The 11146-nt window shown below is 35.2% G+C and overlaps 2 protein-coding genes and 1 pseudogene across 3 annotated transcripts; 1 reads left to right on the forward strand and 2 right to left on the reverse strand.

Moving 5' to 3' along the window:
* LOC107605991 (STAY-GREEN-like protein) lies at positions 1 to 2834 on the reverse strand. Its single transcript, XM_088492510.1, has 5 exons — positions 2392 to 2834; positions 1563 to 1739; positions 1265 to 1423; positions 511 to 657; positions 1 to 181 (listed from the first exon to the last, which is right to left on the reverse strand). Exons 1-5 carry the CDS (start codon positions 2581 to 2583, stop codon positions 74 to 76), a joined length of 783 nt encoding a protein of 260 aa, XP_088348636.1. The 5' UTR covers positions 2584 to 2834; the 3' UTR covers positions 1 to 73.
* A 1790-nt stretch (positions 2835 to 4624) lies between these two features.
* On the forward strand, positions 4625 to 9946 carry LOC107605990 (putative methyltransferase PMT25). 2 transcript variants are annotated; one of them, XM_016307950.3, is made up of 9 exons: positions 4625 to 5004; positions 5815 to 6820; positions 6914 to 7063; positions 7639 to 7909; positions 8008 to 8118; positions 8200 to 8374; positions 8643 to 8912; positions 9122 to 9316; positions 9390 to 9946. In XM_016307950.3, the coding sequence occupies exons 2-9, from the start codon at positions 5858 to 5860 to the stop codon at positions 9616 to 9618; spliced, it is 2364 nt and encodes a 787-aa protein (XP_016163436.1). In that variant the 5' UTR covers positions 4625 to 5004; positions 5815 to 5857; the 3' UTR covers positions 9619 to 9946. The 2 variants fall into 2 exon arrangements, with proteins under 2 accessions (XP_016163436.1, XP_016163437.1); XM_016307951.3 differs by having other exon boundaries at positions 4722 to 4992.
* Positions 9947 to 10045: 99 nt separating this feature from the next.
* On the reverse strand, positions 10046 to 11146 carry LOC110262426 (wall-associated receptor kinase 3 pseudogene; annotated as a pseudogene).

An 11146-nucleotide genomic window follows, 5' to 3' on the forward strand; every position in this document is an offset into this window, starting at 1 on the left:
TTTGTCTAAACAAAATGGAAATTATGAGAAATGGGATATGAAAAAATAATTCAATGTTTATTGTAGATACATTTCATAGAAGAAAAGCAAAAAGAGCTTGGAAGATAGACTTTGGACTCTGCCACTTTACTGAAGGACTATCTCTTTCTATTAGCCCTTGGAACTCATCCACTTGCTTTCCCTACAACCACAACGAACATACTCACAAAACTAGTTAATTCTTAATCAGACCAATCTTTTTTTCGGTTTAAGATGCATGAAAATAATTAGAGTAAATTACATCGTAGTATGGGAGATTAGGTGATATTATACATGACAGCCTATAATTTAGGCTGTCATGTTTACACCTAACCTCGCGTTTGCGGGTAATATTGCCGGACCTCATGGGAAGTCAGTGTAATCAGCTCAAATACTTATGGTGCTAAATTTGTGTAATGAAATTGTACATTTAAAGCAAAAATGTAAAAGTATAAAGCATAGATCATTTCTGCATTTTCTTAAGCTCATTACCTCTATAGCATCCTTTAGAGGTCCCCAACATTCCATTCTGTTGTATTTTTTGGAGCTAGAATGAAAATACACGCGAACTATAGAATCCAGCAATTCAGGATGTTCATCGAAAAGCGCAGAATCTCCATACTGAATTGCTTTGAGTACCTGCGATGCTCAACAAGACAAGGACCAAAACAAATGTCACACATAGTTATTATGCATAATATAGGACCTTCAAGTCACAATTTGTGAATATCAGAATACAAGATACTAAGGTAGCGTTTGTTTTGAGGTACTGGGACAGAGACTGGGAGACTGAGACACAGTATTATGTTTGTTGGCTCAGAGACTGGTACTAAAATTTCTGTCTCTGTCCCTAAAATTTCAGTATTTCAGTACCTCTAAAAAGTAGAGACACAGGGGACTGAAATTTTTAGAGACAGAGACTAAAATTTTAATAACATTTTATACCTAAAATATCCTCATTTCAATTAATTAATTCCAATTTTATCCTTTGTGCAAATTAAATTAGAGTTTTATTCTTGTTTCAATTTCTGTCTCTTACTTTGCACCAAACAGAATACTGAAATTTATTTCGGTCTCTGTCTCTTAGTCTCTGTCTCTCAGTCTCAGTCTCAGTCTTTCAGTCTCTGTCTCTCTACCAAACGCTACCTAAGATATGATCTTCAAGAAACAAAAGACTCCTATAGAATTCACTACTTGTCTATTTAATTAGAATTCTCCTTTTAATATAAGTTTAATGGAAACATACCAAAGGCATTTCCTTGGAGAATATGTGATATCTGAATTCTGCAGCCAAATCTAGGAAGGGATTGGGACCACTGACAAAGCAATGAACATGTAAGCACATCTCATTTTGCACTTTCTTCCATTCAGCTACAACATCATCCTTCTCATACCACCCTCTCAACTGCCACACAAGAAAGAAAAAAGGGGGATGGCAGATACATAATATGAATTAGTTAAGAGAACCAATGTTTTTGTTCAAAATATATACCATCAAGCACTATAATTTCTATGCTATGTGAAAGCAAGGACACAACACAAACCTGCTCAAGATTGATCACATTGGAGACTGTTAAAGTCAGATTAGCTGTGAAGTCGCAATGCGATAGAATGTAGGTTCTCGGAATAAAACTTGCATATTTGTTTATCTGATCCTCCAATAAAACTACCTTAAGTTTTGAAGCTTCAAATCTTGCCGGAGGAACCAAGAGCCTAACAGCCTAAATTTAAACAAAAAGTTATTTAGTCAGAGTTTTCTTCATTTCAGATAACAATCCATACATGAATTAAGAAAAGAAATTTCAATTTTGTTTATTAGAACTGGAAGCTGGAGTCCAGAACACACATTCTTGTTTGTCCATCGTACTGTAATAAAGCCAAAGTCAAAGGATGCAGCACTTCCAACAAATGTGAACATTAATAGTGAAAAATATTTTACATGACTGAACCATGTGCCTCTCCTTAGCAGCTTAATCTTTTAAGAGGAATGATACATAACATGTTATCAGAACTTCTATATATGTCTAGAAAGTCCAAGAGTTCAATCATTGTTATCACCAACTCTTGTAAATAAAAGATTGAATTTTAGCTCAAGATATAACATGTCTATAAGTTTCAGAGAGAGGTTTCATGACAATCATGGAATACAACATACAACAAAAATGAAATACATAGGACATTGTATGCTAGTGTGTGTTGAATACAAGCAAGTTCATATCTAAAATAAAAGGCTACACAACTTTAGCTACACTAAACTAGGACATATTTCCTGCAATTTCCCTCACACTACTACTAGCCTAGCATTGAACTCCTTAATCATAATAATGGCAGACAATGTATGGAAAAAATATGAAAGAGAGTGAGAAAAGGTACCTCAGAAACAACGGTGTTGTAGGATGGAGTAGAATTTGTTATAGAAGACAAGATAAAGGGTCTGCTGCATCTATTGGAAGAAAATGGCTTTGAGATGATTGTAGGAATGGTGTTGGTGGTGGTGAACATTGTTCTTGGTGTGGTTTGTGAGAATGAGAGGACATTGTTGTTGTAAACACAGTTACATGCCATGGAAGGAAGGAGGTGCAGCTCCTCCTCTTCATCTTTCACAAGCCACCACCATTCTCTTCTCTTAAGAGAAAAAAAAGAATAAAAAAGAAAAAAAAAAGTGATAGAGAATGAAAGCAAAAAAAGTAATGTAATGTTGGGAAATTGGTGTTCTCAAAAAAAGCAAAAATCTCTTTCAATTCACTCCTTCCACACGATTTCTTTCTTCTTCTTTTATTCAATTTAATTATACAAAATAGAGATGAAAGAAACTCAAGTATTATTTTGAAAAAAAAAAAAAAATTCAAAACAGCTTGGATTTTCGATAGAGATGTGGATAATGTGATGACGTGGCTTTACCTGTGTCAACAGTTCAGTGGGAAGCGAATCCGCCTCTGCTTGAAGCCTTGAACTCTTGAAAGCCAAAACTTCAATTTTATCATATTTTTAGTGTGAATATTGAATCATGTCTGGGGAGCAAAAATTATATATCAACGTACCAAATTAAATTAAGTAAAGACTAATTAATGAATTAATAGGGTGGATTAAGTGATTAACTACATTAGACCTCACAATCTAATGAGTCACTTCATTTGAAAGTTAACTTGAATAATACAGACAGAAACCTTTTTTGAAAACAAAGTTTGCATGCTTAATGCTAAATAAACTAATGAAGAATATTTCTAAATTCAGGCAAAATAAAAATATGACGATGCAAAAACATAATAACTAAACAAGTAAACACAAGCAGTTGAAATCTAATTGAGATGACATATTAACATATCTTTTAATATACCGTTTAAAATTAAAAATGGTCTAATCCATCTAAAAAAAATAGACACGACCCAAATAACATAAAAACATAGAAACTTCAAAACACACCCTCTTTCTAAAAAAAAAGAAAACACATACCCTCCCCAAAAAAAGAAATAAATGATAAAAATGGTGTAAATTACTAAATTCACTCAACTATGACCAAAACATTTTGTTATTATTAGAAGTGATTAATCTATTTTTTTTCAAAGACAGTGAAATTATTTTATTTCAATTGAAAAAAAAAATTTTGTCCACAATTCAGAACTAAAAAAAAAAAAGTGGAATTCTCCTATTTTATTCTTAAACGTTAGCGAAGCACAATGAAAAAAAGAAACTAAGATTAATCTATTTTTATCACATTAGAAGCTTGTAATCTAACTCAACCTACCAAATTAACCAAGAGATGAGAACTGTCCACAAGAAATAAAAATCTTGGGTTAACACAACCGACACACATACTACAACATATTAACATATGTCGTTCTATCAACATCCATATTTTTCCGAACAGAATATCTTTCAGTCCCAAGACTTACTTACTTCATTACTTTCATTTTCTATTTATTTATTTTATTCATTCATTTATTTTCAATTAGTACATTAACTAGCCGTGGCAATATGTACCCTACTCGCGGGTATTCAACCCGAACCCATCCAGTCGGGTAGGGTTGTCAACCCGATCCGCAGCGGATAGGTTAGAGTGCGGGTAAAATTTTCGTGCGGATTAAGTAGGGTGCGGGTTGAGCTTCAACTCTACCCGATCAACCCGCACCCTATACATATATTATATATATTTATATAAAAATATATTTTAAGTGGATATTGAACTAAAGACTTCTTACTAAATACAAAAGATCTTTAGTCATTAAAAGAAGATCATTAATTAATAATTTAATAATTTTTTTTATATAAAAGTCAATTCTATTTTAAATTATCATCAAGTTATATAATAAAATTGCATTTTTTTTGTAACCCGCGGATAGAATCGGATACCCACAGGTTAAGAACGGATAGGATTAGAATTGAGATATTCTCAAACCACGGATAGAATAGGATTGAATTTATATAAAAATCTTAACCCGTGGATAGAATTAAGTTTGATTCCAAACCCTACCCTACCCTACCCTACCCTACCCTACCCTACCCATTACCACCCCTAACATTAACTAAGTAAAAAGTTGTTGTAAATTGGCTAAAGTACACCAAAACCCAACAAATAAATTGACAGAAGCACCAATCACCAACAAGTACAGCTGTTTCTTACTTTCTCTAAGCACATGCCTCACACCATGACACCAAACTAATAATTTTCCACCTTCATATTCTCTGTTTTGATTTGATATTTTAGCACACAGTAACACAAAGTATCTATTGATATTGATTTACCTGAATTAAATAATCATTCCTCAATAGATTTTGTTTTTTCTGCTCTGGTTCTGGCTTTCATGGGATCTACCGCTCCTTCTACTTCAAAACCATCACATGCATTAACTCCCTCAGCTCACTCTGTTATAAGCTTGTTCTGTACTTCTGTTTCCCATTCAATGAAGCTAAAAACAGAAACTTTTTGAGGATGATGAATGTTGAGAAAGGAAAGTGAGTAATAGTGCCTCTTAGGTGAGGACCAAGGTAACAATCTCCCATTTCCTTCCTTATATTCTGTATGTTGATGACGATCTTACCTAGGTTTATGAAGAACATACTAAAAATATTTAAGTGGGTTTTTGTTTCTAGGGAAACTGACTTTAAAGCTGGATGCTTTACTTGCTTTCATGTTTGTTTATCCCCTTTTCCTGTGATGGGGTCTTCGCTATTTTAAGTTTTTAGTATTCTTTGTTGTGGTTTCCCCCCCAAAAAAAGTTGTGTTCTGTGTTTGCATCAATTTAGCCCAAACACTAGCAGCTTTGTTTGAAATATTCCTTCACTGATTGAACTACTGGACAAAGTTTGAATCTTTCTTTTTTTTTTTTTTTTTTTTTTTTGACTTTTTAACATTCTAATCAAAATTGATCTGTTCTTTCATTGATTCATTCATAAGGTCACCTGCTTTAGTATCTTCAACATTTCTGTCTGGCTCTTATTATTTTGTCAATCTCCCTCTTCTAGTCTTATTTGATTGATGTCCTTCTTCAGCTTCCTTGTATTGAAACTTTTGAGTTACTTCTTCCTTTGCATATTGCTTATTTTTGTTGATCTATGTTTCTTCATCCTACCTCCCACTTTGAAATCTTGTGTTTCATTGGAGTGATTTACTAGAATGTTACATTAAAATGCAATATGATTCTCTCTCTTTTTTTTTTGTTACAATAATGTGATTTTGCTTCCAATGTGTGCAAATGAGAGGTGCTGGCAAATTAATAAGTAGAGATCTAGCATTTAACTTCTAATCATTATTATTTAGTGAAAATGAACTTGCTAATAATTTGATTTCCTTACTAGGTGCATTTATTTTGCAATAGCATTAGTTTGAAAGCCATAGGCCATGGCTCTGGGGAAGAATTTTCGAGGTGAAGGGAGGAAGTCAACGAACTACTATTCGACAGTTTTTGTGGCTGTGTTTGTTGGCTTTTGCTTAGTTGGTATATGGATTGTAATGTCATTCATTGTTCCATTCCAGAACACAATTGTACAGGCACCTGAGACTGTTAATGAGGGGAAACATATAGTAAATAACAATGCTTCTACACATTTTGAAGATAGTTTAGGTGATATACCTGTAGAATCAACAAAGGTCGATAGCCAGACCCAAAAAACTGAGAGTGAAAGCCAGCCGGAAAACGAGGGTGACAGAAAAGGAGTTGAAAAATTGTCTGAGGATTCACCTGAAGAAAACAAGCAAGAGGTTGTTAGGGATAGCTCGGGTCAGTCGAGTGAAAAGAATGATTTGGAGAAGGACTCGGATGGAAACTTAAATTCAGAATCTGAAAGTAACAAGAGCACAGATAACAATCTAGGAGCAGAAAGAAATATTGGTGAAGCCACAGATCAAGAAGAGAAGTTTGGTGAGGCCGAGGAGGATAAAACCGAGAATCATGTGCATTCGGAGACCAAAGAAAGTACTGGAGAGAGTAACTTGGAAAGCCATGTAAACAACAAAGTTTCAAAAGAAGCCTTTCTGGCTGGTACTCAGCCTGAAACATTAACTGAAGTTGCAACTGAAAATGGAACTTGGTTGACTCAAGCTGCAGAGTCACAGCATGAGAAGGAATCGCAAAAGTCGTCGGCTTCTGTGGACAGCAGCAAATATGACTGGAAACTGTGTAAGACAAGTGCAGGAACAGAGTACATACCATGCCTTGACAATGTGAAAGCTATTAGGATGCTTCGAAGTATAAAACACTATCAACATCGAGAGAGGCACTGTCCTAATGAAGCACCAACTTGTCTTGTTCCTCTACCTGAGGGCTATAAAATCCCAATTAGGTGGCCTCAAAGCAGGGAAAAAGTATGTAGCACTTAAGCTGGAACTAGGTTGCATATCTTTAATAAATGATAATGGGAAAAAAATGAAATTTAATATTTTTTGTGCCTGTTACAGATTTGGTTTAACAATGCTCCACATACTAAGCTTGTAGAAGTTAAGGGGCATCAAAATTGGGTCAAAGTTACAGGGGAATACCTCACTTTTCCTGGTGGTGGAACTCAGTTTAAAAATGGTGCTCTTCATTACATTGAGTTCATTCAGAAGGTAAGCCATTCTCGTGCTAATATGTTATTTTGCAATTTGCACAACCAATTGATCTTGTTATTCTTTATATTTTCTTAATAAAAAAATAGTCTAACCTGTAGAAAAGCAAAAGCCTTTTTTTAAATTTTTATTTTTATTCTAATTTTATTTCATTTGTTGTGTGCATAATATATCCACCTGACTTAATTTTCAGGAAGATACAATGTTTGTGTTCTTCTGGTATTGGCTGTAGTATCTACATAGTAATTTCTATAGAAATAAATGAATGCTTGGTAATGGGGATAAAAGGGTTTTGATAATGGGATTAAGATATTTATTTGTATGCTGATATTATCTTTAACATAAAACTGCTTCAAGCATAATGAATTCCTTTTATTATATTTCTGAAAGGTTAAGCTATTATGTTAAAGTATATGGATTCCTTTTATTTGAATTCTAATATGTTCTAAGTTAGCACCTATTTAATGGTTCTGCTAATTATGCTTCCATGATCTTTAACAACAAACATGTGAATGCATTTTCTTGAAAGTTAGTCATACTTTTTCCTTAACTTGGGTGTCTGTGTAATGATGCAGTCTCTTCGTAACATTGCATGGGGGAAGAGAAGTCGAGTGATACTGGACGTCGGGTGTGGTGTAGCCAGCTTTGGAGGCTATCTGTTTGAAAAAGATGTTCTTACCATGTCCTTTGCTCCCAAAGATGTGCATGAGGCACAGGTACAGTTTGCATTGGAACGTGGAATTCCCGCCACATTAGGCGTCATGGGCACCAAAAGATTGCCTTACCCTGGTTCTGTCTTTGACCTTATCCACTGTGCACGCTGTAGAGTCCCATGGCACATAGAAGGTGTAAGAATCACTTACATTAAATCTTCATTTTTATGGTGTTTCTATCTTCCACTGATGGTTAACTCCTTTAGAATACTTTACTGGTTGTATAATCAGGTGGCAAGCTACTCTTAGAGCTTAATCGTGTATTGCGACCGGGAGGTTACTTTGTCTGGTCTGCTACTCCTGTGTATCAAAAGGATCCGGAAGATGTTGGAATTTGGAAAGGTAAAGTCTGTTAATCGATGTACGCGTCAATGTAATAGATGAATGTATGGTTGATTTTATAAAAAACCATTTTGGTTGCAGATATGGTTGAAATTACAAAGTCAATGTGCTGGGATCTGGTGGTAATTGGAAAGGACAAATTGAATGGAGTGGCAGCAGCAATATATAGAAAACCAACTGATAATGAATGCTACAATAGGCGACCGAAGAATGAACCACCGATATGTGATGAATCTGATGATCCAAATAAAGCCTGGTACTTTACTTCTTTATTGGTTCCTACAACAATGCCTTATATTTCATTTCTACATTAACGGCTTGGATTGGTGAATAGTTGAGAAAATAATAAGGCTTTTGAAACCACCAAAACGTTGACTGTTTACACATGCAGAATTATTTTGTATCTGTCTGAAATTTCCTTGTATGCTAAGTTTCTAACTGCTTCAAGGCTGTTGATATTGCTCAATTAATTAGAAAAGATTCCTTTTGATGAAGTTGATCTTCTTCCTCAAATTTCCATACAGGAATGTATCACTACAGAATTGTATGCACAAAGTGCAAGTAGGTGCCTCGGAACGTGGATCGGTTTGGCCTGAGCAATGGCCACTGAGGTTGGAGAAACCACCTTACTGGTTAAACTCTCAAGTTGGTGTTTATGGAAGAGAAGCATCAGTGGAATTCACTGCAGATTACAAGCACTGGAAGAATGTTATTTCCCACTCATATTTGAATGGAATGGGAATAAATTGGGCTTCAATAAGAAACATCATGGACATGAATGCTGCTTATGGAGGGTAAGACATTCTATGTACTTGTGTATGGAATTTCCCTTCTCTCTTTGAAATGCAAATTAATTACTATAGTACTCGATAATTACATGCGGTGTATGCACTCTGCAGAAAGGATTATACAAAATTTCACTCATGAAAAAGATAATTTGAATAGTTTCCTTTTGTGCTTATCCTATTAACTGAAGTTTGGGTGCATTTTCTGGCCTTTTCAGGTTTGCAGCAGCTCTAAAAAATTGGAAGGTTTGGGTAATGAATGTTGTTCCGTTTGATTTTCCAGACACACTTCCAATAATCTATGAGCGTGGATTATTCGGAATTTATCATGATTGGTGTGAATCATTCAGTACCTACCCTAGATCTTATGATCTTCTACATGCTGATTCTTTATTATCAAAACTTAAAGACAGGTATGTTCAAGCAATATCTAAAGTTTTCAACAATCCTTAATCATCTAAGTAACCGATGCATTTCCGGAATCAGATGCAAGATAGTAGCAGTGATTGCAGAAGTTGATAGGATGCTGAGACCAGAAGGATACTTGATTGTGAGGGACAATGTCGAAACAACAAGCGAGATAGAGAGCATAGCTAAGTCTCTACACTGGGATATTCGGTTCACCTATTCGAAAGGCGACGAGGGACTACTTTGCATTCAGAAGACATTCTGGCGTCCAACAAAGGTTGAAACTATTGCAGCAGCTATTGTCTGATCAGAATGAATGTTTCAAAATCTCGATTTCCATGGCTGCCAGTACACTGCTTAGTCTGCTTAACTTGTTCTTCTGTTAAGTACTCTGTTACCACTGTGTCATAATGCTGCTAACATTCAACTGCACTACCCTGTAAAACTTCTGTTTTAATTTTTTTTCTTTTCTATTCAATTCATATGTTCATGTCCTGTGTGGACTTGGTTAGGATGGAGTGCAGTTGTGGTAGAGTTAGAAGATTCTTAACCTTGTAAAGTGTAATCTGTGAGGAATATTGAATGTGATTATGTACTTTAGAAACTACACAATGTGAAATCCGAATAGTTGGAAACAGAATTGCCATAGATACATGTAATTGTCAGGGTCATATTTATATGGAGATGCATCATCATCCAGAACAATTACATATTGATTTATATAAAATTACTAATCACCTTCCACCTAATGAAATAGTAATCTGACCTATGCTCTCCAACCTAGAAAGAACGTCCCTTCCATAAGCTCCATATTCAATATACAAACCAGAATATGATGATGCATTGAGCAAACGTTCAGTTTCTTCCAAAGACGATCTATCACTTTCCCAGCTGTGGTTTTCCATTATTGTAAGTCCCTCAAGTTCGGTTGCAATTTCTTTCATGGTAGGTCTTTCTTCTCTCTTCACCCTTAAACAACGTTTTGCGATATTCGCAAATTCCATTAGTTGCTCGAGCTTTGCCTCAACAATTATGGCTCTGTCCAGAATGTGAAGTAGACGATTCGTATTCATCGAAGAAATGAAGTGCATTGCAAGGTTTCAATCATCCTCAGGCAGCTCAAAACAAAGTGCTTTTCGTCCTGTAAGTAACTCTGCTAGAACAACTCCGAAACTATACACATCACTCTGTGGCTTGTGTGGAAGTATTCAGGGTCTAGATATCCCACAGTCCCTTGCACCAAGGTGGATAGTTCGGTTTTATCAAGAGGAACAATCTTTGAAGCTTCGAAATCAGAAACCTTTGCTTTGAGATTATGATCAAGAAGTATGTTGGTAGTTTTAACATCTCTATGTATGATTGGTGGACAAGTAGCAGAATGCAAGTATGCCAAAGCCCCAGCAGTTTCTGCTGCTATTCTCAATCTTGTTTTCCTGTTAAGCTTTAAAGATTGGTTCTGACCATGAAGATGTTCATCAAGAGTACCACCTTGAATGAATTCATAAACAAGCAATGGAACTTGTGTCTCTAAGCAACACCCCAAAAGTTTAACCACATTTGTATGGTTGATTTGTATTGTCTTGTAATAATCCCTTGTAAACTATTCCATAGCCACCTCGGCCTTCATCAAAGTTGTTAGTGGCCTTCTTTAGCTCTTCCATGCTAAAGATTTTAGCTGTTTCAATTGAACCTTTCTCTCTGGCAAAAAATTGTTGAAAAAATTGTTCTTTCAGTTTGTTGAGCTTTCTTTTCTTCAATCCGCAATACACATTGAAGCTCGCCAAGAATAGCGCTAAGATGCTTACACTGACAACTGCAAATAATAAACAAACATT

The sequence above is a fragment of the Arachis ipaensis genome, chromosome B7, assembly GCF_059453495.1.
Source record: "Arachis ipaensis isolate K30076 ecotype BB chromosome B7, ASM5945349v1, whole genome shotgun sequence".
Taxonomy (NCBI): Eukaryota; Viridiplantae; Streptophyta; class Magnoliopsida; order Fabales; family Fabaceae; genus Arachis; species Arachis ipaensis.

Bases quoted from the DNA above. Each gene is read 5' to 3' on its own strand.
- LOC107605991 (XM_088492510.1), bottom strand. From the start codon at position 2,583: ATGGCATGTAACTGTGTTTACAACAACAATGTCCTCTCATTCTCACAA. The intron at 1,740-2,391 runs GTACCTTTTCTC...GTTTAAATTTAG, and splicing joins ACAACACCGTTGTTTCTGAG to GCTGTTAGGCTCTTGGTTCC. The intron at 1,424-1,562 runs GTTTGTGTTGTG...CTTGTGTGGCAG, and splicing joins ATGTGATCAATCTTGAGCAG to TTGAGAGGGTGGTATGAGAA.
- LOC107605990 (XM_016307950.3), top strand. From the start codon at position 5,858: ATGGCTCTGGGGAAGAATTTTCGAGGTGAAGGGAGGAAGTCAACGAAC. The intron at 7,064-7,638 runs GTAAGCCATTCT...GTAATGATGCAG, and splicing joins ACATTGAGTTCATTCAGAAG to TCTCTTCGTAACATTGCATG. The intron at 8,375-8,642 runs GTACTTTACTTC...ATTTCCATACAG, and splicing joins GATGATCCAAATAAAGCCTG to GAATGTATCACTACAGAATT.